At 41.8% G+C, this 27,109-nt stretch overlaps 1 protein-coding gene across 2 annotated transcripts in view; it reads left to right on the top strand.

Annotated features, from left to right (window-relative positions):
- LTO1 (LTO1 maturation factor of ABCE1) overlaps positions 1–12,935 on the top strand; it is a 34,108-nt gene extending 21,173 nt beyond the window's left edge. For both annotated transcript variants that reach the window (XM_089684574.1, XM_089684575.1), the window contains exons 4-6: positions 2,680–2,750; positions 4,600–4,717; positions 8,509–12,935. In XM_089684574.1, the coding sequence (XP_089540700.1) occupies positions 2,680–2,750; positions 4,600–4,717; positions 8,509–8,577 (258 nt within the window). In that variant the 3' untranslated portion in view covers positions 8,578–12,935. The remainder of the gene's footprint in view (positions 1–2,679; positions 2,751–4,599; positions 4,718–8,508) is intronic.
- The last annotated feature ends 14,174 nt before the right edge of the window (positions 12,936–27,109 follow it).

The raw sequence follows: 27,109 nt of genomic DNA, 5'->3' as shown, positions 1-27,109 counted from the left end.
ACAAAAGTGAGTACACCCCTGAGTGACAATATCCAAATTGGGCCCAATTAGCCTCCCCGGTGTCCTGTGACTCGTTAGTGTTACAGGGTCTCAGGTGTGAATGGGGAGCAGCTGTGTTAAATTTGGTATTATTGCTCTCCCTCTCTCATACTGGTCACTGGAAGTTCAACATGGCACCTCGTGGCAAAGAACTCTCTGAGGATCTGAAAAAAAGAATTGTTGCTCTACATAAAGATGGCCTATGCTATAAGAAGATTGCCTAGACCCTGAAACTGAGCTGCAGCACGGTGGAAAAGACCATACAGTGGGTTAACAGGACAGGTTCCACTCAGAACAGGCCTTGCCATGGTCGACCAAAGAAGTTGAGTGCACGTGCTCAGCGTCCTATCCAGAGGTTGTCTTTGGGAAATAGATATATGAGTGCTGCCAGTATTGCTGCAGAGGTTGAAGGGGTGGGGGGTCAGCCTGTCAGTGCTCAGACCATATGCTGCACCCTGCATCGAATTGGTCTGCATGGCTGTCGTCCCAGAAGGAAGCCTCTTCTAAAGATGATGCACAAGAAAGCTCGCAGTTTTCTGAAGACAAGCAGACTAAGGACATGGATTACTGGAACCATGTCCTGTGATCTGATGGCACCAAGATAAACATATTTGCTTCAGAGGGTGTCAAGCGTGTGTGGCTGAAACCAGGTGAGGAGTACAAAGACAAGTGTGTCTTGCCTACAGTCAAGCATGGTGGTGGGAGTGTCAGGGTCTGGGGCTGCATGAGTGCTGCCGGCACTGGGGAGCTACAGTTTATTGAGGGAACCATGAATGCCAACATGTACTGTGACATATTGAAGCAGAGCATGATCCCCTCCCTTCGCAGACTGGTCCTGCAGGGCAGTATTCCATCATAACGACCCAAAACACACTTCCAAGATGACCACTGCCTTGCTAAAGAAGCTGAGGGTAAAGCGGATGGACTGGCCAAGCATGTCTCTAGACCTAAACCCTAGTGAGCATCTGTGGGGCATCCCTAAATGGAAGGTGGAGTACAGCAAGGTTTCTAACATCCACCAGCTCCGTGATGTCGTCACGGAGGAGTGGAAGAGGGTTCCAGTGGCAAACTGTGAAGCTCTGGTGAACTCCATTTCCAAGAGGGTTAAGGCAGTGCTGGAAAATACTGGTGTCCACACAAAATGTTGACACTTTGGGCCCAATTTGGACATTTTCACTTAGGGGTGTACTCACTTTTGTTGCCAGCGGTTTAGACATTAATGGCTGTGTGTTGAGTTATTTTGAGGGGACAGCAAATTTACATGTTATACAAGCTGTACACTCACTACTTTACATTGTAGCAAAGAGTAATTTCTTCAGTGTTGTCACATGAAATAGAATAAAATATTTACAAGCATGTGAGGGGTGAACTCACTTCTATGAGACACTGTATGTGTATGTATATATATTATGTATGTACCTAGCTAGCAGGTGGGAAGCCTCGCTCTCGTCATTCACTGCATACTCTGCTAGTATTTATGGAGTCATGTCAAAGCTTACTGAGCTTCAAAGAGGGCAAATTGTTGGTGCCGCTTAGCTGGTGCCTCTGTGACTGAAGTTGCATCTTATTTGCGGTGTCGCTTGGTACAGTATCAAAGGTTATGATGGCATATACAGTTTCTGGGGAAACGTCGCCTGATCAGCATAAGCACTGTTGACATGGTCAGCTGACTGAAAAAGACAAAAAGGATGTTGCGCAGGACTGTGACCCAGAATAAGAAAACAGCTGCCTCAAAAGTGACTGCAGAGCTCAGTCTTCTAAAGCCCATGTCCACAAAAACTGTGTGAAGGGAACTCCATAAGCAAAACACTGGTAACCAATATTAATGCTCAGAAGAGGAGAGAGTGGTGAAACACCCATAAATCGTGTACAATTGTTCAATAAAAGACTATAATATAGTCCATTGAATCGAGCATCACACTGTTCCCAACCACTTAACTTGTTTATATGTAGCAAACACTGTCCCAAGCTTACCACTAGGACTGTCTTGTGCCAGGGTTAAAGCATGGTGGTGGCACAATCATGGTTTGGGCAGCCATATCTTGTTATTCTGCAGACCCATTATCACCTTGAGAGGGGAGTTACTGCCAAAGACTGTACACATTTTGGCCGACCATGTGCACCCCTTGATGTAAACATTGTTTCCCGAAGACAACGCCATTTACCAAAATGATAATGCTCCAATTCACACAGCTAGTGTTGTCAAATTGTGGTTTTACGACCATGCAGATGAAGTCTCGTACCTTCCTTGGGCACCGCAGTCCTTGGGCTGGTTTTCTATCTCCGGCATCTCTGTGAGGACTGGAACTATTTTTGCATGAAGAGTAGTATCAGATTCCATTATCCACCGTCCAAGACTTATATTTGTCAATGCCCAGCTTTTCCAGAGTTCAGGTCGTCTTGGATGCCAAAGGCGGTCCAACACCATATTGAGTAATGATTTTGTTGTTTCACCTTGTGTTTCCATAATGCTTTCCAGCCTCTGTATGTGTGTGCATAAATATATAAATTTTTATATATGTTATTTTATTATTTAAAAATTTTTTAAGTATGCAATATGTTTGGTGTATCAATCAGTAGACTTTATGATAATGTGCCTTTTCAATAACGGTTTGTTCTGTTTTGTCCTCTCTCGCTCAGTTGGGGTGTTATCTGGGATTTGCTTCTACATGGAGACACCTTCTTACCCTGAGCTCAGACGATAAGCAAAGGTTTGTCTTTTTGTGCAGTTTTATATACCATGTAGTAATGATATATATTCAGTCAATAGGAACCTCAGGCAGATATAAAATGAACAAATAACTCCTTCCAACCAGCATCAGCATCCCTCTTAATGGGGTTATTATGCCTGGAGGTGGGAAGGACCAGGTGATTTAATTGGCCATTGCAGTGATCACACGCTGGCTTCCATGCATTCCTGGAGAGCATAAGTTGTCTTTGACAGCTTGGTCCCTGTGCTTGTAGCCCATGGACGCATATGTGCGGCATGTGGGCGTTAAAACCCACCCTCCTTGCCCATGCGCATATGAGCAGCAAGCGGTTAATGAATTCCTGTGTATATTCATACATCCTTAAAGAGACCCTGTCGCCACATCCACTCATTTCAACACAAATCTTCCGTAAGATTATACGTGATCTTGTTGTATGGTTTTCATCCTTTTTACCTGTAAAAGCCTCCCTTGCATGGACATCCAAAAGCCCTGCTGCTTGGTGCACCATCTTAAATGTAATGTTAGCAGCCTCAGAGGTGTGACTCAACTGACATTCTACAGTATTCTCTTCTACTTCTCCATCAGCAGCTACAAAGAAGCTTATGAAGGGGACAGGTGAAGGAGCCTAGGCCAGCAGAGATAGCAGTTAGAAACTTCTAGAAGAGAGGAGGGCTATGATGTGCGAATAGGGAGTGGCTGTGCTAGGGAACTGACTAGTCAATTTTTCTAGTAAGTTCTGAGGCCCGTTGCAAACTCTGCAAATAAGCATTTAAAATGTTTGATTTTTGTGATTTACCTGTCATTTTCAAGTTAGTGGCAGGCTCTTTAAATGTATTTTTTAATTGCCTGCAATTTAATTACCCAAATTTGACTTATCAGCCTCTTGCAGTCCCCACAATGCAGACTGGTAGAGGGAAAAGCAGCACAAGAAGCATGGTAATAGAAGGAGAGAGCAAAACAAAAGAGAAACTAGCTTATCGTCAATCTGCTGCTTCTCTTGTCACTGTCAAGTCTCAAACTAGGGGAACAGACAAGACCTGCAAGTGTCACTTAAAGTGGACATTCACCGATCCAATGCAATGGGTATCATTTCACTTCCTTCCCCTATCCCTAATGTCAAATGTAAGAAAAACATTTTTAAAAAAGCTCCATCCCTTAGCTGCCTTTCCTACCCAGGCAAGCATTAAGTCTTCTGTGCTCTTGTGTTCTGAAGCCTCCATTCTTGTGGGTGGACCTGGCAGTATGCCATCACGTGGCCTAGTTGCCTGCACCCTTGAGAGGCACCCAGCACCTGATGACAAAGATGGAGGTGTGGGACCCAGGCTGTGGCTACATAGGTGAGTATATGAATGACAGCTGCATGACTGGCAAGGGGAGAGGAAAACTGAAGCTCCTCTTTAACTTCAACAGCCACTTCTGTATTCTGTGTTTCTTATTTAGGTCTCATTCACTTGGGCACTGAGGCCCCTACAGTGTGAATAGGCCATTTTGTGCAGCGTGCCTAGATTCCAGTTGCTGTGTGCAGGCAGCTCATTGAAGTCTACTAGGACTCAGCAGTATACAGGCCTTGGCTCCTGTGTGAACAAGGCCTTATGCAGATCAACCATGACTGCAACAGTTGGAAATATGAGCAAATCAGAGATCCCGCTAAGCCAAAATCGTAGAAAGAGGGTAAAAAGCTGCATTATATTTGGTATGAATGATCCACAAGTACAGTACAGTGAAGAAGTTTAAAAGGTTCACTTCGGCCTATTCTGAAGATGCTTACGTGGGTGAAATCCTTGAAGTTTTGGCACTACAAGGGGTGTATATTGGGTGATTCTGCATACAATGAATATTTGTTTTACAGCAAGAAGATTAAAACACTGGACTCCCTAATCAAGATGATCCAGAGCTTTCCTTGTGATGACCCAGCAAGTGACAAACTCCAAGAAGACATGGCAAAGATCCGGGGAAAGGTGAAGCAGGTCAGTGTGATGCATTTCTTGTAGCTCTTGATGACATAGTGCCACTTCCCTAGTGGTTTATAAACCATGTCAGTGTAGCGGTAAATCATAGTGATATCAGCCTGCCACAGTTTTCTGCAGAGGTGGGCTCGAATATAATGGGTTACTCATTATACTGCAATTGTTATAACAACTTCTATTCTCAATGTGTAACTCTGGTCAGGCAATGGGCATATAAAATATTATATAATAATAATAATATTACTTTTATCAAAGAATAAGCTCCCACTGACCTCTGTAGCTGCAGGCACTGTGGAGCACTTTGTCTTCAAAGCTCACAGAAGAAGCACTAAAGTGGTTCTCTTCCCCTGCTCTCCCTCCCTGTAGGAACCAAACTACTTGTTAAGTATACTGTATGTAAGTATTGACTTCTAGACCAAAGCTATGTAACATAGGGGCAGAGAGTAGCTTGTTTTTTATTTTTATTTAAATATTTATAAATTTTCAAGTGAATAAATTATGCAAACTTACTCTTTTAAAAACATTAACACAATTACAATACAATAATCATATCACCTATTTCTACTCCCCCTACCTCCCCCCCCCCTCTCCCCAACCAACCCCCCTCCCCCTCCACTCTGCATTTTCCTAATCCTTTGTGGAGATCCACATCCTCCAAAGAGAAGAAAAAGGTGTACTTGTATTATTTTGTATTATTCCCCCATACATTCTATATTTAACTTTTTGAATTTTTTAATTCCTCCCATTTGTTCCATCTTATATAATATCTCTCCATCTTCTCTTCCTTCATATGGTAAAGTTCCTCCATCTTACATATTTGATCCACCCTGCCAACCCAGTCCTCTATTTTTGGCACCTCCTGTCTCCGCCAGAACTTGGGTATCAAGCCCTTTGCTGCATTCAAATAATACAATATACCAGATTTTTTATACTTTTTGACTGAGAGCCCAGTGCTATGAAAAAGGCAAGTCTCTGGATCTAATATAATGTCAACCTCTGTAATTTTCCAAATCAGGTACACTATTTTATCCCAGTACTCCTGTATTTTAGGACACTTCCACCATAGGTGATACATAGTGCCTCTACCTCCACATCGCCGCCAACACAAAGGTGAATTATTTCCACTCAATCTGTGTGCCACACTCGGTGTAATATACCATCTTGCCAAACATTTGTAGTTCATTCCTACCTCCCGCATGTTTATATTTTCATGAATTAATCTATACATTTTTTTCTGTTTTTCCTCATCTATTACACCTATGTCCCTTTCCCATTTTTTTTATATATGGTGGCCTTATATCTGTGCTTATTTCAGTGAGGATCTTATATATTTTAGAAATTCCGTGTTTACCATCTCCCTATGTATCCAATAGCCGTTCAAAAGGTTTCCAATCCTTTCTAGTTCTTAAGGGTTTTGGAAGCTTCCCTACAAAGTGTTTCAATTGATAATACCACCACTCGTCCATTCTCGTGAAAACTTCTCCCTTTTTCTTTTCCAATTCCTTGAGTGACCCCATTTCCTCCCCCACCAATATATCCCTTAATTGTGCATCTTCTTCCTTGATCCACTTCCCTGTGATACCCTCTTTACCGTAGAGAAAGAACTCTGGATCCTAATGGCATTAACAGTGAATTAAATTCCCATCCCAAAGAGAGTAGCTTGTTGAGCCTAGTGTCGACTTTCAAGAAGTCAAAGCTTACCCCTTGTAGCTAGCTGTTCCACAAAATGTGACAGCCTTCATATTTTAACTATAACATCAGTGATCATTTTGTTTGTGGGTGCCTCTGCTGCTACACTTCTATATATATATATATATATATATATATATATATATTTTTTTTTTTTTTTTTTTTAACAGGGCATCCTATTTCACATACCCAGTTCATTGAAAGAACCACTTGACACTTACCTCCAAGTTTTCTGCACAAATACAATATTGTAATCATATCACGAAGACCAGTAATCAAGATATTTTTAAAGTGTGTCCAGACATTATACAAAATTACCTCCAAACCTATCCTCCACCTCTAGAGCATGCCCCAGCATTCATTTGTTTGCCTTTTACTTTGTTTCTGTAGCGAGGAGCATCTTTATTACTGTTGCATCACCACCAGGCTTGTAAACGTTTTGTAGGGGCAACTACTGGAATCTTGGTTCTTACTGACGTAGGCACACTCAAAAACTACACCTCCCAAGAGCAATTTCCCTACACACACTGTGTGGGCAAGCTTTTTGGATTAAAGGCAGCTGCATTTTTCTTGCTGGAGAAAGAAATCAATGTATGAGTGGAACAGGTATTTTCCTGAGGTCCAGCAGGCAGGATAGCAGTGCTGGTTGGGATTTGATTTCAGCAGAGGCTTAAACAGGAAGTTAGGAACTCAATGGATTTCTGGCAGATCAACCGGCAACTTTTTTTAAAATTGCAGCAATTGGAAAACTATAACAATTGCAAGAATTAATAATTGTTTTGTTCTTTTTAATTCGCCCTAACATACACTTAGGGATCTTATTTATAAAAAATTTGCTTTGTAAATGTTTCAAACATTTGTACAGCCACCCTGTACAAAAAACCCTTATAATTTTCCTAATACATTTATTTCTACCTCCATCTAATGGCTATAGTGATGTATTTTCCTGAAATACCTCAATTAGGAAAATACTGCAATATTTCCACTAGTTGTAGCTGACAATCATAGGAAATACGCATATTAACCCCTTGGCACCAGCACCTCCCGGCCCTTTAAAGGTTTCAGAAGCCAGGAGGCGGGGCGGGGTTTTAGCGTCATGTGACCGTTGTGATTCGCTGTCACGGCGGTCACATGATCGGGGAAGGTCCCTATCGAAAGAGGAGATCAGGACCTTTCCGTGTGTACCGGACATGTGTGCTGGGAGCGCGCTCTCAGTACATATGTTTTTCTTAATTGCATGCAAATGTGCGACCGCTTGGCATCAAGGCCCAGACGCCGGGAGGCCGCACATGTGTGTGCAGCCGGCGCCAAGAGGTTAAGCAAATTATGGGGGTTATTCATGATTATTTGTGACGGCTGTGCGAATGCCTAAGACATTCGCACATAATTGGAATCCCTTATATCTGGCTATAATCCATGGAGATTTGTAGGGAGAAAAATGGAGAATCCAACAAGAAAGGGTGGTCCCCTATATACCCAAAGGCGCATTTGACCACCATAACTGGGGTCAAAGGATCTGGTGTAGGTGAGTCATCTACACGTCACGGTTATGAACATGCGGTGAAGATCACAGTCACATTTATTTTTTATATATATTTTTTTTTTATTTAATTTTTTTTTTTTTTTTTTGTACTCTTTGGAATTTTCTATTACTCTATTTTGGGACAGTTACAAGAGTTGTCATTATACTCATGGTTTTTTTTTACAATATCTTTTTGGTCTAAGTACATTTAGCCACTCAAGTCCACATCACTCTGAATGCTCCCAATCTTGTCTAATCTCGGAAGCTAAGTAGGGTCGTACCTGGATGGGAGACCGCCTGGGAACATCCGGTGCTGTAGGCTAAAAATTTTTTCCATGGACCAAAATTGAGTTAACCCTCAGGTGGTATTAATCTAGTACTTATTGCACTATATGACGTTTATTGTTTGGGCAAATGTAGCGCCTTTCTATTTATATTTTATTTGCACATAATATTTCTTTAGAAATACACCCTCTTTTATAAGCAGTAAGTCTCATACTTGTTTTGTTGTAAAATAGAGCTGTGTTTCTCTAAGGTTTTGTTGCATGACAGTAACGTATGCTCTTTAATACTTTTACAGGTTTGCTCCATGTTGAACATACAGCCTGATTTTAAAATGAATTATGAAGGCTCCGGACTATCCTTTTGATATGGAAGCTGTCTGCTGTGAACTGTCTTGCAGTGCCTTGCAGAAAGAAGGGCAAGCCAGGGGTGTTCTGCAGCTGAGAGATATCAGTGGGGAAGTACCAGGCCGTGTGATATTATTGGAGAAATATCAGGACCAAAGGATGGGTTATGACGAGAAGAGTTGAAATTGGCACTTTAACCGTTAGCCGCCCGGCCAATGGCCGTTTGGCGGCTTGAAAAGCGCTGCAGCTTTCCGGGTGCACGCCATTTGGCATGCTCCCGCACATGCGCGGTTTGCACGGTTGCAGAGCGACGCAGCAGTGCAATCTGTCACCGCCCGTGCACCTCGGACACGGCCGATGACAGATCCGAGTACCGGCTCCCGTTGCCGGTACCATGTGACCTGCTGTGACCAATCACAGCAGGCCACATGACAGTTGTATACAATGGATGGCTTCATTCATGATGCCATCCATTGTATACTAGTGCCTAGCTGTGAATGGTCACAGCTAATCACATGCACATGTCATGTGATTAGCTGTGACCAAATCACAGCTAAGCACAAAAAAAAAAAAAAAAAGCTGAATGAATCGATTTCATTCAGGTAAATGCTTGCTTATAGCAAAGTAATTCTTTGCTATAAGCAAATTGTGTAAAAAAAAAAAAAAAATACTGATCACTTCCCCAAAGTAGTACAGTGTTACTATGGTAACATTGTACTATTTTGGTCATAGTAAAATCTGAAAAAAAATCTGAAAAAAAATAAAAAAAAATGTAATAAAAAATTAAATATAATAAAAAAATTAAAAAAAAAATTTTTTTTTTTTTTCATACTGTCACCAATCAGTGTCGCTGTTCACCGCCATGCCAGTTATATGATGACGCTGTACTGCACTGGTGACAGTATGTAAAAAAAAAAATAGTGAAAATAATTTTTTTAATTTTTTCATTTTCCGAAAAATTATGACAAAAAAATACAACTTCAAAAAACTCGCCATGCCTCTTATGAAGTACGTCGGACTGTCTACTCTGCAAAAAGGGGTCATTTGGGGGATATCTGTACTGTTCTGACATTCTTGGACCTCAAGATATTAGATTGGCTGTCAGTACTTCAGGATTGATCAATATTCAGATCTATACCATAGTTTGTGAACTCTATAACTTTCCTACAAACTAAAAAATACATCCTAACTTGGGTTATTTTCACCAAAGACATGTAGCAGAATACATCTCGGCCTAAATTTATGAAGAACAATTATTTAATTATAAACTTTTATAACAGAAACAAAGCAAAATGTGTTTTTTTTTTCAAAATTTTTGGTCTTTTTTTGTTAATTTAGCAAAAAATAAAAACCCCAGCGGTGATTAAATACCACCAAAAGAAAGCTCTAGTTGTGTGAAGAAAATGATAAAGTTTTAGTTTGGGTACAATGTTATATGACCGCGCAATTGTCATTCAAAGTGTGAGAGCGCTGAAACCTGAAAACTGGCCTGGGCAGGAAGGTGTAAAATTGCACGGTATTGAAACGGTTAAAGTGGTTGTAAAACATTACATATAACCAGTGAGGTGACTATCCTAAGGTGATACACAGAGATGAAACAAATCCTCCTACATAAGTTGCAGATAGCAATGGAAGGAGGCAGCAGACATAAATGACACTTAGTGCTCTGGATTGAAACAACTACACACGATAGAGGGATATGCTTTGTTCCTATTTCATTTCTGAAGTTTACAACCACTTTAAGGCAATGTTGTCTAGAACCATCCTTAAATTTATGGATGGGATGGAAAACGCAACCTTAAAGTGTTAGTTTATGTATAACAGAAAAAATGTAAAAGTGAACCAATGGAGGACACCTTTCCAACCTCCCCTTCCTCCTTTCCCCAGTCCTCATTGTATTTACCTCCAGGGTTGCTGAGCTGTCAGCACCCCCTCAGCCCATCCAGCGGTCCAGAGATTTTAAATCTCCGCTCTTCTCCCTGTTTTCCGTGCAGCACATAAGAGACGAGCCAAAGAAACTATTATTGATCAGCACTGTCACAGTAAATCGATCTGACCTGCCCAGGATGCGCTGCACCCAGAACAGGGAGAACAGCATTGGACCAGCTGCGGGGTTGCTGACAGCTCAGCAACCCCGGAGGGAATTACAGCGGGGACTGAAGGGGTAGGAAAGGTGTACAGTGTTAACCTTTACATTTTTGTTCTGTAAAGCTGAACCAACCCTTTTAATAAAAAACCTATTGTGTTGAAATGTTATGAACCAAATGTTTTTGTTGTGATTTTACCAGCTTATAGATCAATATACAGACTTGCACTGAGAGAGGGAAGTCATTGTACAGTATAACTAAGGTGGAAGTGGAGTCTCCACATGTAATTGGCAAATATGGCTACTCTCGTGTTCATCTACTGTACAGCTACAAACTGCAAAAAAAAAATAGGTTTCTTTAAACCGTTAAAGTGTTACTAAATCCACAACAGTACAATCAGTCCGTACATGCAGTAAAGCATGCTTGTTATACTCCCTGTGGAACCTAAGGGGTTAATCCTCATTGATCCTGTATTCTCTGATCCTCCCATTCCTCAGTTCCCAATCCATCTGCTGATAGTACAGAGTCCTGGGAGACCATCTGCACATGCTCAGTTTGGTGTGTATTGCTAGAGTGTCTTTATTTTTTGAGAGGGTGCATGTGATCAGCACAGGGCCAATCGGCACTGTCCAGGCAGAGGATCAGGGGTCATGCAGCCTCATAGGACAGTCAGAGGAGATAGAAAACTCATCCTATAAGCTTTAACTATTGCTCGGCTGGACACCGATAATAGTTAATAGCATATAGCAGTCTGGTCACAAGACTGCTATATACTGCTCATGAAAAATTGTATTTAGCAGTTTATATTTACTAATATATTTGCAATTCCATGTTCTGTGTACAGGGGGAGACCAGATATAGTGAATGCAGGGGCGTTAACATTAGTAACACTTTAATGTTAATTGCAAAATCCTAAATGATATACGGTATATGGTGCAGGCTGCCAGTAGCATTGCAACATGGGTTTTATTACCTGTTGATCCTGCCAGTAGATCCATTATTTTTTTACTTCCTTTAGCAGGCCAGTCTGTTAAAAGTAGGGGATAAGTTCACCTTTTCCTGAAAAATTAAGGGTTTATTAAACTCCAGATATCTTGGTCACCGATCCAGACCCCGCTGCACAACTGTGATGCCCTACGTTGCTATTGTAGCGGACTGTACATTGCATTACACAGCCCTAGAGTGAGTATCCATCTTAAGGCTTGCAATGGCAAGCACTCATTGGTCAGCGTGGACAATGAGAATCACATCTTTATTCAGGAACACCTTACTGGAAGAATAAGTCCCATTGGTTTCCACGGTCACATGACTATGCTGACCAATAAGGGCTTGCCATTGCAAGTGTTATGATGAATACTCACTCCTCGACTGTGTATTGTGGTGTACATACAGCTACACCGGCAGCACAGGGCATCAGGGCTGCTATATGTGGTAGGGTCCAGAGGAGTGGCCAGAATATTTGGCGATTAGTTAACCTTTTCATTTTTCTAAAAAAGAAATGAACTTGCCATTTTAAAGTTCTAAACTTTTGCATCTAAGGACTGCTTTTCCTCTAATGCATTGTGGTAACACCCCGAAAAACACTATTTCCACCGCACATTACGACAAACTCATGGCAACATACTGTAGTGTGTTATGGTGCATGTGCCTTGTAACGCACTACAGCTCACAGATGTGAACAATCTCTGCCCTGCAGTGCGACAAGTTAAAAATGTGACATGGGCCATTTTAAGTGTAATTCTTCTCCCTCTGCTAGCTGTCACAATTTTGTTCTGTTTTGAAATTCTGTTCTGTGAATGAGAAACTACCTTTGCAGCTATCTGCTTATAGTTCTCACTGAACTACCATGGGAATGTTGAGCACTGTGGTAGCTTATTGATTTCACCTGTCCGTATGAAACTGCCTGCCTGTACAATGTTATGGGCTGACAGCTTACACTGACAGCCTACAGGAGTCCTGCATGGCACAAGCGATCTTTTGATCTCTGGTGTAATGCTTTCCAGGCTCCTGCAAAAAAATTGTGCATTTACTTTTTTTTGGAAAACGTGAACTTATCCTTTAAACCCCCTAAATGGCGGGCTACGGTGCTGCAACTGCATGGTTTTACACCCCCCCAGCCGCTAGTTTAACTTTAACAGGCATTGAAAATAATATTATTGTCTTAAAGGGCAACTCCACTTTCGTGGGGGAAAAAATTAGCAAATAAAAAGAAAATATGTATATATAGTATACAATTGTGAGACACGTCATATTGTAATTGAATGTTATTAAAAATTACCTTTGTTTTTCAATCTGTAGCGCTGTAATTTTCTGTAAAATGTAATGCAATATGGAAACCTGGAGGTGTTCTGCACACAGATGGTGTACAAAACACCCCCTGAAAATGTAATTTCCTGCTTGAATGATTGGCTCAATGATTTTCTCAGAATTCTACACTAAGGTACTCCCCTGCAACAAAAATGTAATTTTTGGTTAGATTACTCCCAAAGGGAAATAATGTCTAAAGGGATGTAGACCTTGTCAATTTCCTTATTCGAGCCCTGCAGGTACAGCAGTTGATGGATAATTAGAAAACCACTCCCATTAGATTCACTTTGCACATGGACACAGACAAACAAACAGCTATTTCTCCAGAAGCGAATAGCAAATGGTAGGAATCTGCAACAAAGTTTGTTAAAATCCTTGCAATGTAGGGGAGTTACTCTTTAAGGTTATAATGATGTTCACATACAGACCTTTTTCTTTGTTTTTAATGTATCAAAGCTAGTCATGATTGCAGAGGAGAATAGGGCAGAGTAATTTATTAAAGGAAGACAGTACACTTTTTTTACTGCCCAACAAAAACCAAACCTTTTCAGGACTGCAGTGGAGATGTATTCATTACAAGTATGTATATAGCAACGACAATTTACGCATCACTTTACATACTGTACATTGATATCATTCCCTGCTCTCAAGTAGCTTACAATCTAAGTTCATCTTATATCTTACAAATACTGGGGTCAATTTAGACAGGAGCCAATTAACCTGCCAGCGTGTCTTTAGAGAGTAGGACGCAAAGCAGACGGGATATGCGAAGTCCATTCAGTTAGTGTCCTGGTTGGAATTTAAACCAAGGACCCTAGTACTGCAAGACAGATGTGACTGTATCAGATTCAAACTTATATTTTCCATATGTACAGAACAGAGGCTCAAACAGTTGTTACTAACATGGCCCTGTGTTGACCATACCACCGTTTTTGCTGTTTTGCAGAACTTGCATCAATACAGTTTGGAGATTATGAAAGCACAACATAAAGGCACTTTGATAAATAGGAACCGCTATGTTCACAATGGTTACATTTTTATCTTTTATGAATTAGGAAAACCATTAGACTAGCATTGTTTTGGACCTTTTTGTGAATTACCGTATTTTTCGCCCCATAAGACGCACCTGACCATAAGACGCACCTAGGTTTTAGAGGCAGAAAACAGGAAAAAAAAATTTCTGAACTAATGGACTGCAGACAGTACAGGAGATGACCAGAGACTGCGGACAGCACAGGGATGACCAGAGACTGCGGGCAGCACAGGGATGACCAGAGACTGCGGGCAGCACAGGGATGACCAGAGACTGCGGACAGCACAGGGATGACCAGAGACTGCGGACAGCACAGGGATGACCAGAGACTGCGGACAGTACAGATGACTGCTGACCTTTGGGGAGGTGGGGAGCGGGTACCTGAATTTGACAGGTACCCGCTCTTACTTCCGCAGAGTTTTTGTTTGATCTTACCTGTTCCTCGATCCAGCCGCGCGCTGTCTTCCCGGCTTCTGTAATCTCGCTCGGCATGACAGCCGGGTGCCCAGTGCGCATGAGCGAGAAGCACTTGCGCTTTGTGATTGGTCCGGCGGCTTCTGGGATCTGTCATGTGTCCCAGGTACCGCCTTACCATTCACAAAAAGCACCGCTTCTTGCGCACTTGGCACCTGGCTGTCATGCCCAGTGCCCACACTACAGCAGCCGGAAGACAGCGCGCCGCTGGATAGAGGAACAGGTAACATCAAAGAACAAAGAAGTAAGAGCGGGTACCTGTCAAATTCAGGTACCCGCTCCCCACCTCCCCAAAGGTCAGCAGTCATCTCCATAATGTCCCGCTGCAGAGCTGAGCGGCCGGCCCGGTATTCTGACACGGCCGTGGTGGAAATACCGGACCGGCCGCTCCATAAGACGCACTGACATTTTCCCCCCTTTTTTGGGGGGAAAAAAGTGCATCTTATGTAGCGAAAAATACGATAAGTAAACATAAATTAAATTTTCTTTTAAGGGTGGTTTTTTTTTTCATGTTTTTTTTGTCTCCCTTTTCTGTGCCTTTTCTGTATAGCAACAGTAAAACTAAATAATTTTCTAAAGGCAATTGGATAAATTCTGGATAAACATTCTCATGTCCCAGTGCCCAACTTGCAGCCCTTTGGTACTTGTTGCACAGCCCCTGTACCCCAGCAGTCAGTAGTGGAAGTACAGATTTGTAAAGGGACTGCAATGGCAATGATCTCTAGCAGTCTTCTTGCAACATGTTGCCAGTTTCTGTGTGCGTCCTGCAGCATGTCTTCAGTATCCAACCATGCCTATAGTACAGGGGTTCCTTGAGCAATGAGCAATTTTTGCCTCTCAGGTAAGTTCCCATTGACACCATTGATCTTTTTAGAAATCTGTAAGGGGGTAATTCTTCCCAAAGACCACAAGTGTAAGGAGCATTCTTACCTCTGACTATCACACTAATGTATCATGAATTGTAGATTTAGTCATTTATAGCAGGGGTTCCCTGAGACTGGAAAGTTATGTCAAGGGTTCCTCTGCATTGAAAAGGTTGAGAAAGTGCTGCAGTATATCAACAGTCTCTGACCATCTACTTTAGTATGTCCACTGCCAATCTGCTGTAGTATGTCAGGAAATGCAGTTAAGTACCCCCCAACCACCTAAGTTTGACAAACAAGGTGCTAGTGTGTATTGCTTACCAGGGGCGGACTGACAACTCAATGGGCCCCTGGGCAATAGGGGATCATGGGGCCCCTGTGTCCTTGCCCAAACTCAAAAAAGCCAATGAAAAAGGTACCAGGGGCATCTCATGGGGCCCCCTACTGACCCCGGGCCCTCGGGCAGTGCCCGAGTTTCCAAATGGTCAGTCTGCCCCTGTTCCTTACAAATACAAGAGGCCATTTATACAGTATATTGCACTTTTGCAACTGAATTTTCTGTATGAGTCATTTATACATGTACCCAGGGTGTTTACCAATTGCTGTCTGTAATATTCTGACATGGTACTATGGATAATTATTGATTTTTACAGAATTGGATTTTTCAGGAATAACGGGATTTAAAAAAATATTATTTATTTGTATTCTCTCCTTGTCAGCTGAGCTTAATACCTATAAAATGAATAACTCTGCTAATTAAGAGTTTCAGCCTCCTCTGGCAGCCTTGGCAGTGTCAGTTAGCAGTCCTGAGCTCAGACAGAAAACAGGTCAACCTTCGTTGGGGTGAGAGCCTGAAACGCAAATGATATTTCTGCTCTGACAGGGAGAGAACACAAGTGACTAAAATCATACACACTTATCCCTGAGAGATAACTCTGCTGTATTGTAACAACTTAAAGTGGATCTAAAGTTCTGCTTTCAAAACCAGCGAGCAGGCAAAGACGCCTACCTGCCTGCTCACAGTCCTCTGTGCAAGCTCAGCTCGGTTTACATTTCGACATAGTGCCTGCGTGCCGGGATGTCTTCACTCCTGCGCATGCTCTGAAGGATAGGTAAGTGTTGTGTTTTTTAGCTCCACTTTAGAAGTGGGAATGCAGACTATTACAAATGACTCATTCCTGGCTTGTTCTCTTTAAAACTTGTGATGAATTTGGGAAGCGCATACAGTAAGCGAAGCGAACTCCTGTTCTGCATGCCTGTTCTACGTCATTGACTCAAAGAAAGAGATTTACTAAAACCGCAGCACTCAGAATCTGGTGCAGCTGTGCATGGTAGCCAATCAGCTTCTGACTTCAGCTTGTTCAACTAAGCTTTGGCAATAAAATCGGGAAGCTGATTGGTTTCTATGCAGAACTGCACCAAATTTTTCCCTCTTCAGTTTTAGTAAATAACCCCCAAAGTGTGAGGGCCACTGGATAAGTATGACAAATGGACAAGTAGCATTTTAAGAAGGTGACCCTATTCATGGCAGTATTCCTTTTTCACTTAGTCATGGCATGCTGCCTTTAGGGCCCATTCACACCGCATTGAAGTGCCTGAATGGCAATGGAGCACACCAAATCGTATACTGTGCATTGTGGTAACTTGTTTCCATAGCACAGTGGGGTGAATGGATCTTTAAAATATATCTATACTCGGACATATATATATAATGTAAAAAAAAGTTATTATTTTGCACCATACCAGTCTGTAGATGTGGTAGCTTCATTAGTTTTCTTTTTTTTAAGGCTTTTCTCCCTTATTTCCTGGTGATTCTGCCAGTTAGTTTGTTGTTTTTCAGCTTCCTTTAACAGATCAAACTGTGCAGCAGAAGTGTCAGAGGATTGAGACAAACCTGTTAACACTGAGAGGTGCTGACAATTTTCAGCTTTTGTTCATTTATGTAAAACCTTTATCCCATAAGGAAAGAAAAATGTAACTGCTTAAAAAGTGTTTCATAGCCTGAGTTCACACAGGAGCTGTGTAGGAAACTCCCCTGCAGGCATCCAATACTGAGTGGAGAGTGGGTGGGGGGGGGGGATGTATACTATGGAGTCAGATGCTCCATATTCTCAGCAGTAGAAGAGGAGAGAAAGTGACGGGGATTTGAAATCACCGCCGCTTTCTCTCCTCTTCTTACAGGGATGAGAGTTTGGACTAGAGGGCTTTTGATTGGTCAGCACCGTCACATGGACGCCACTGACTAATCAAATGCTACCCAGCCCATGCTGTCATTGCTGCAAGGAGAGAAAAGAAAGCCATGGGGATTTCAAGTCCCCAGACCTGTGAAGCAACTTTCCTCTCCTTGCAGGGATGACAGTATTGGTTAGATGGCATCTGAGGGCTAAAAGGCTTTTGATTGACAAATCAAAAGCCCTATAGCCCGAACTCTCATCCCTGCAAGAAGAGGAGAGAAAGTGGCAGGGATTTCAAATCCCTGCCATTTTTTTCTCCTCTCCTACCACTGAGCATATGGAGCATCTGCCACCCTAGTATACATCCCCACATGCCCACTCTCCACTGCAGGAAACCTCCTTGCACTGCTACTGTGTCAACTCAGGCTATGACAGCCTGGATTCACACAGGAGCAGTGGGGAAACTGCATGCAGGTTGGACGGGAATCACATTCTTGTTCAAATCCCATGTTATTCTTTGCAGTACAATTTGTGTCTATACATTTTGTATTAATGCAAATTGCACCTCAAAGTATCTGTACTTGGTATCGGTGAGTATTTGACCGAAAGCATCGGTACGAATACTCACCGATTTAAAAAAAAAAAAAAAAAAAGTATAGGTGCAACCCTATAAGGGGTAAAGGATGCTCCATCGTTTGATGGAAATGAAAATTATCAACCCACAGAGGACTGAATTCAAAGACACACTGAAAATCTAAGCAAAAAAATTATGCAGCAGGCGAGTCCATTTTGCTGAAATTTAATTGCAGCAACTCAAAATTGTACTCAGTAGTTTGTATGGCCCTCAAGTCCTTGTATGCATGCCTGACAACGTCAGGGCATACTCCTAAGGAGACGACGGACGGTGTTCTAAGGTATTTCCTCCCAGATCTGGACCAGGGCATCACTGAGCTCCTGGACAGTCTGAGGTGCAACATGGTAGCGTTGGATGGACTGAAACATGATATCCCAGAGGTGTCCTGTTGATTTAGGTGAGGCGAGCATGGGGGCCATGCAATGGTATCAATTCCTTCATCCTCCAGGAACTGCCTGCCTACTCTTGCCACATGAGGCTGGGCAATGTCGTGCACCAGGAGAAACCCAGGACCCACTGCACCAATGTAGAGTCTGACAATGGGTCCAAGGATTTCATCCCGATACCTACTGGCAGTCAGGGTGCCATTGTCTATACGTCATACGTCAGATACGTCACTTCCGGTCATGCGCACTAGGTGGAACGCACGCTGACCCATAAGGAGGAAGCCATCTTCACATGCCATGAGGCAAGCGTGAGCAGCACAGGCGCTGAGAGGGGGCTGGAACCCGCGGTATATCGGCGGATGTCAGCGGTGGTTCCTGGGCCTCTGTGGCCGTGTTTGGCAATATCCATGAAGGACATCTCTTTCATTCCCTTTATCCACGGCACAGGTGGTGAGTGGATTGTTACAGAACATTAGATATACGGTCCTCTGTGATCAATATGACCTACATATCTTATTGAGTGCAAGCTCTGTCAGTGACTTCCCACATTATTTGTTTCACTACAGGATGGGGACATTATGGTGCTTTGTGTAGGATACAGGACATACCGCATATAGTTCAACAGGCAGAAGATTCCTTGGGATATGTCTTGCTTTTCCTACAAAGGGTGGTGTGTAGTCCACATACAGTGGTGAAGACACCATTTCAAGCAGAGTGCTGCAATCTGCACCTTTTCTCCCATCCTGGGAATAAATGGGGCTTATTTCCATTCAAGAGCTTTATGACACAGCTGTTCACATTACAGATGAACGGGCCCCAACCACGTGTGCCGGCACAGGAATGTATTGCATCATATATTTGACATTTATGTCTTTTTCCAAACAGGCCTGAGGCTTACTGTTCCCCTCTTCACGCTTATTGTGCTTACTGCATTTCATACATGTGATATACGTATATCCATAGTATAATTTTTGGATTCCCTGTTCGGGATTCACCATTATGATATTGGTGTATATTCATTATTTAATATTATGGTATACCTATGGTATAATTTTTGGATACACCTCTTTTGGGAAGTGTTTACCTATGTGTTTGTACTACAGAGATATTAGACTCTTGTAGTCACTTTCTCTGTTGCACATACATTTAGACCGGTCTTGATGTCATTTTATATGGTTTTAGGTCTGTGTGTTATTGTCTCATACTGAGGTGATGGTAAACCAGGGCGAATGCCCATATGTCATATTTATATCTGTGTAATAAAGCATAATTTTGGAAAATTTTCTGAGTGTCACGGTCTGTTCATAATGTAGCCGCTTTTCTGTGAATCTCTTTTCACAAACCCCCTTTTTTTGAATGCCATTGTCTAGCCTGTAGAGGTCTGTGCATCCCTCCATGGATATGCCTCCCCAGACCATCACTGACCCACCACCAAAATGGTCATGCTGAACGATGTTACAGGCAGCATAACGTTCTCCACGGCTTCTCCAGACCATTTCATGTCTGTCACGTGCTCAGGGTGAACCTGCTCTCATCTGTGAAAAGCACAGGGCGCCAGTGGTGGACCTTCCTGGAATCTCCTCCAAGCTCTTGAGACTGTGCTGGGAGACACAGAAAATCTGGCAATGGCACGTATTGATGTGCCACCCTGGAGGAGTTGGACTGCCTGTGCAACCTCTGTAGGGTCCAGGTATCGCCTCATGCAACCAGTAGTGACACTGACCCTAGCCAAATGTAGTCAATAGCTAAAGACCTCCAAACTTTGTGTTGCCTTCAGATTAGCACAACAGTGTGTAGAGAGCTTCATGGAATGGGTTTCCATGGCCAAGCAGCTGCATCCAAGCCTTACATCACCAAGTGCAATGCAAAGCGTCAGATGCAGTGGTGTACAGCACGCCACCACTGCACTCTAAAGCAGTGCAGACCTGTTCTCTGGAGTGACAAATCACACTTCTCTATCTGGCAATCCAATAGACGTGTCTGGGTTTGGCAGTTTCCAGGAGAACTGTACTTGCCTGACTGCATTGTGCTAAGTGTGAAGTTTGGTGGAGGGGGGGGTTATGGTGTGGATTTTTTCATGGACACAGTCATGCTGGGACTAGAAAGAACCTTCCCCAAACTGTTGCCACAAGTTGGAAACGTGGAAAACTGGAAAATGTCTTGTCTAAACTAGAAATGTCTTTTCATTGGACTATGATGAACAGTTGCTTATGTACTGGTAGATCAGTCCTTGGTTCCTTGAAAAGTTTTTGTTTTGCAGGACTAAGCTCTTTCAATATACATCCACTATTTTTAATCCTTATGCTGCTAGCACTAGTAAATAGTTAGGAAGGTATAGTATATTTACTTGTTTTAATTTGTTTTTTACATTTCTTCATCTGCTTCCTGGTTTCTGGCCCAGGCCAAAATGACGTCCTACACCCCAGGAGTCTTCATGGGCATTTTCTTTCTTTCCTCTTCAGGAAGGGAGGAGGGTCTTTTTCAGCTAAGGACACCCTCTTGTATGCATGCCTGAGCTAAGGGCAGATGGTTTTCAGAAAGTAAATGCTACAGAAATCATCTGCCCTTACTCAAGAGGCTGTGGCTTAAAATACTAGGGGTGGAAGGGGGGTTAAATGATTTGTCAACAAAATAATGCATGGAAACATGGATGGATGAGGGAGGTTACTTTGAATATTTAAAATGAATTATCCACTTCAATACCGGGCACTTTCACCCTCTTCCTGCCCAGGCCAATTTTTTTTTTAGACAGATAGAGCTTTTTCTTTTGCTAAACAAATGAAAAAAGACCAATAAATTTGAAAGAAAAAGTTTTTCTTAGTCTCTGTTATAAAATGTTGCACTAATAGGCTGCACTGATGGGCACTCATGAGGCTGCACTAATAGGCACTGACAGGCTGCACTGATGGGCACTCATGAGGCTGCACTAATAGGCACTGACAGGCTGCACTAATAGGCACTGACAGGCTGCACTGATGGGCAGTCATGAGGCGGCACGGATGAGGCTGCACTTGTGGGCACTGATGAGACTGCACTAATAAGCTGCACTGATGTGCACTGATGAGGCTGCTCTGATGTGCACTGATGGGCAATGATAGGCGGGACTGATAAGCTGCACTGATGGGCATTGATAATCAGGGCACTGATGTAAAACTGATGTACTAACAGCTATCTGCTCTCCTTTCCTCACGCAGACATAACGTGTGAGGAAAGAATTGCGGATAACCATCAAGTCTGTTTACATTTGATCATCTGTGATTGGACACCACTAGTCACATGGTAAATGGCCACTGTGATTGGCCCTTTACCCTGATCTGTGATCAGCTGGGTCCAAAGGACACAGCGGTCACAGAGCATGCCCAAGGGGCAGGGTTCTGGGAGGACATCCATGGACGCCGTCCCAGAAATGGATGACCACGCTTTACCTGTCTGGTCGGCAAGTGGTTAAATAGCATTTTTAGTTTGGGTTGCTCAGAGACAGTTAAAGTGGTAGTAAACCACCAAAAGAAAATTTCCCAAACGATTTTGAATGCCTACCTCTGAAGCAGCTGGTTTACACCTGCGAAACCGGTCAGGAAGGGCGTCTCCACACCCCCAGATCTACTAATGATGACCCATGCCTCAGTCTGATAAGTATTTGTACTGGATCCAACTTCTGCATTATGAACTGTTTTTGCTCCAAGGGACCCAAGCCTTTTCCTATTTCAAGGGACTGCTCCGTTCATTTGCCCACAGTTGCTATTTGAAGACTCTGTATATGTATGAGGGAGGTCTTGCCTACTCGAATCCTCCCTGGGACCGCACCTTTACCCTTTGGGTGCTAGAGGGGGGTGAAGATTTGCAGTAATTTACACCATATTACTTCTAAGCATTACCTGCTTCCTCTTCTGGACTACAATTAGTCATTGTCTTCTATTTGGGCTCTGCAATTATTCACCTCAAGACTGAGTCATTTAGTGCAGGAGGGAGGTTGATACAGCACCAATTTCCTCCTCTGGACTGCACGCTATTTGTACACGTTACTTACTTTCTATAATATATGTCTCTTTTGAAAGGCACAACATCATAATTTATGGAATACCTCATTAATGGGGGCTTTATTGGTTCAACCTCGCAATATGGAGCTGAATTAGCTATTATGGGACTATACATATCTCAGTACTTGCTCCACCATATTTAATATGAGATCTGTGGAGTGTGGTGCTTTATTGTTTTGTATGTTTTTAAGATGTTTTTCATTAAAGAAGTTCATTAATTTTTTGACCATCAGCCTGTTTATCTATTATTAATAAGTATACCAAAAACCCAAGAATCCTGGTAGAATCCATCAACCAATCCTTTTAGTTTGGCTTGCATTCCTAATCTTTTTTCTCCATGTATATATGAAAACAAAAAGCAACAGATATTTAGAGAAAACTATGGTCAGGTTAGAGCTATTCATACAGTGAACAGCTATAAACCTCTTACTGCAATACTTTTATTCAACCACTAGATGTCACTATATCATTACAAATCCTTATAGGTGTTGCAAAATAACGTGTGCCTCCTACTGGTTGTGATTGATATTGCAGCCAGGAATGGATTATGCATGCAAAACACTAGAGAATGCAGCCTTAAATTACAAATGTTCTATCAGTTCTTTTAATGTTTCATATAGAATATTAGCTTAAAATAATATTAAATATTATTATAGTATTACAATATATATTTATAGATTATTATTATTCATAATTTATATAGCTTAAAATATTGCAGTGTTGTTCAGAGTACACAAATATTTGACAAAGTCCAGCTGAAGTCTTGCTTTTTATATTGTTACACAGGCAGACTGCATAACGAGTAAAGAATATTTTATTATTATTATTATTATTATTATGTGTTTGTGACTTAAATTGTAAGAAGCTGCATTGTGTAGGCCACATACTGAAGGATTGGACCACTGCTCTTACGCAGAGTGCAGTTGTTAGGATCTCTAGCATTTGACACACCCCCTGCACCCCTGCAGTCCAGTCAGCAAATTTCATGCTCCTTGAGCACCAATTTTCATTGGAGCACTGTGCTGGGAGAGTGTGGAACCATTGGAGACCCAAACCACTCTGTTCTACATGAGTGCAATGGTCCAACTCTCCATCATGCTGCTAGCATAGGACAGTTCTTACAAATGAAATTGTAGACACATCATTTTAAAAACTCACCAAATTCTTGATAAACTGCAATAAAAACGTAAAAAAAAAATAAAAGGGTTTTAAAACATTTTGTAATCCAGAAAGAGCCTAGTTTGAAACTCCTACCAGGTTCAAACAAGCATGCACTTACATGCTCTAGGTCTATTTTTTTTATCAGAAGCCAGTATGCGTTCAGTTGTCACGTAGACTATGCAAAACATATATATATAATAGGCAAAGATCATACAAACTCCATGGAGACGCATCTTTCATGGTAGCTAAAACCATAGTTTTTAAACAATTAACACACACTGGGGTTAATTTACCAAGCATAGAGGCTGTTCAGTTAGAGATGTGAACATTCACTGTGTAGGTTCATATAGTTTAGAAAACAAGGTACTGTAAAGCTGCGTTCACTTTCACTGCTCAATCACACATATGGGAGATTATGAAAAAAATTATTAAATTATTAACATTTTATTCAAGTATATATATATATATATATATATATATATATATAAATAAAACAGATCCTTAAAAATGTTGCAAAATAATGTATGCCTGCTACTGGTTCTGACTGATATTGTAGCCAGTATCAGATTAAAGGATAAGATACTGTATGAGAACATATTACATGGGAGGGAACACATAACATGTAACATGTTCCCACTCCTGCAGCTCTCCCCAAGAACAGTCTTCCACCCCCAACGCCCTCACATTGCTCCACCCACGCGGTCCCATCATTTATTCATAGAGTTCTGTATATGAAAAGAGTAGACTACAAGTACCGACAACCTTTGTGGCTGATGGCTTGTAATTCTCAATGAACTTAGGCCCTCTTAGATATTAATTCAGTCTAGGAAAAATCAATGAACTACAAAGATGCTCACCAGCGCCCTGCTGGTGAGCATCTTTGTAGTTCATTGATTTTTCCTGGACTGAAGTAATGTCTGCCTGTATTGGAGATACAGGCAGACAGCTTCACAGACAGTCTGCAGGAGCCTGACACTGCACCTGTGATCGTGGGTGCAATGCTTTACAGGCTCCTAAAAAAAAAATAATAAATGCACTTTTTTTTACCTTCAAAAACGATGTGCATTTCTTATTATTTTCTAAAAAGGTGAACTTATACTTTAATATGACATACATTAGTTTACTAAACAAGGTAAAGCTGTGTTTACCTTGAATGCCCAATCAAATATGTGAAATCTGTAAAAGCAGTATTTTTGCTTGTACGTGATTGGATGATTGAAGTGAATCCAGCTTTACTTTATTCTCGAAGATAAATGAACAGTCACTATGGAATGTGAAAATACACTTTGCGAAGATAAAAGCCTTTTTTTTTCTTTAGTATATCAACACCACTATCTGAGCTTTGTTTACAGTAACTGGCAGTTTAGTTATTAGCAGAACAATAATGATCACCTTGTAGCCACTTAGCTGATGGGGGTATGTACCTTTGTGTCCATTTATCTTATTTGAAATATGGATCAGTGCTCTACATAGTGCAGTACATTATCCATCACCTGTAAAATCAAAAATGGGGTCATTGAAATCCTCCAGGGTTATGTCAGGCCATTATTCCCTATGTGATTGACACAGTCCCTCCCCCTTTCCATCTGTGTTTACAGGTGAGCAATAAGGTATTGCATTTTGTAGTAATGAAAGTACACTTCAGTCAACGTAAAAATTAAACCTTGAGATGCATGCAGCCTTGATTTTTCATTTAAGCATTGTTGTAGTACATCAGTTCTCCCTGGTCCCATTTGTCAGTCATCTGGTGACTCTGAAATGTAGAGTATAAAGAACAAATCGGTGCTGGGAGGGGACCAAACTTAAAAAATAAATGAATAAAATGTAATGGATGGTCAATATAAAATAAAGGGGGGGAGGGGCAATAAAAAATATGTATAGAATGATAATAAAAGTCAGTAATGTTACCATACAATGAAAAATGACAGATGAGGCATAAAAGTCCAAAATCCAGGGAATGCCTGGTGTATGGCAGGTGAAGGCAGCTCCCCATAGAGCGAAGCAGTACTCTGCAGAAGATAAGAAGATTTGACTCTGAAATGTGCAGACACTTTGCTGTCTCTCCCAATAGAAAGTCTGATGTGCAAAAAATACAGTGCTAGGAAGTTTCTCGTAACCACCAAATTGGATTCGTTCCTGCCTTGGAAGTTTCTGTACAAATTTTTATTATTATATTTATACAGGATTTATATAGCACCAACAGCTTTCGCAGTGCTTTACAATATAAGGGAGACAGTACAATTACAATACATTTCAGTACAGAAGGAATAGGAGGGCCCGGCTCATGGAGCTTACAATCTAAAGGAACAGGGAGGTGATACAAAAGGTGATAGCTGTGGGGGATGGTCTGGTCGAGGTGATTCAAGTACAGTTCTTAGGTGGAGGTGGGGTAGGCTTCCCTAAATAAGTGAGTTTTCAAAGATCACCTAAAGGCAGACAGGGTGGGGGCTGACCGGATATACTGTGGTGGGGAGTTCCAGAGGATGGGAGAGGCTCTGGAGAAGTCCTGGAGGTGAGTGTGGGAGGAGGTGATGAGGGAGCTAGAGAGGAAGATATCTTGGAAGAAGCAGAGTGGGCGATTTGGGCGATATCTGCAGATGAGGTTGGCAATGTAGCTAGGGGCAGTGTTGTGGATGGCTTTGTAAGCTGTGATTAGTATTTTGAATTTTAACTTTGGGTTAGTGGAAGCCAGTGGAGGGATTGGCAGAGATGGGCAGCAGTCACTGATCGGTTCAAGGTCATTGGGATGCTAGATTCTAGTACAGGTAAGTATCCTAACCAAATGTGGGGGCTTCGCATAAACATCTCTCTAGTGTACCATCGCCAAGAGTGGGGCCTTAGACTAGTGTCTTCAGGTTGATAACTAATATAATGCCCTTTTATTCTTATGGTCCAAAAAGTATGTATTGGTCCATTAAAAGGCCGAGGTTCAAAAGTTCCCCTTCATTTAATATCAAATGTATTTCTTTATGTTATACGATATTAACCTTGTGTTACTGCCATAGAATTCTTTTTTAAGAATATGGCTACTGTGATTGTAAAGGATACATTTTATTTTTAACCACTTGCCCTCCAGAGGATTTGCCCCCCTTCCTGACCAGGCAATTGTTTGCTTTACGGCGCTGCGTTACTTTAACTGACAATTGCGCGGTCATGCAACACTGCACCCAAATGACATTTACGTCCTTTATTTTCCCACAAATTGAGCTTTCTTTTGGTGGTATTTGATCGCCTATGCGTTTTTTATTTTTTGCGCTATAAAAAAAAAGATTGACAATTTTGAGAAAAAAAAACTATATTTTTGACTTTTTGCTTTTAAGCATGTCCAGTAAAAAAATGTAAAAAATCAAATCTCGTCATAAATTTAGGCCAAAATGTATTCTGCTCCATGTCTAG

The sequence above is a fragment of the Staurois parvus genome, unplaced genomic scaffold (genome assembly GCF_062004578.1).
Source record: "Staurois parvus isolate SC_StPar_1 unplaced genomic scaffold, SC_StPar_1.0 ptg000350l, whole genome shotgun sequence".
NCBI classification, from domain to species: domain Eukaryota; kingdom Metazoa; phylum Chordata; class Amphibia; order Anura; family Ranidae; genus Staurois; species Staurois parvus.
Note: the sequence above shows the minus strand (reverse complement) of the source record. Positions and strands in the feature narration are given on the sequence as shown.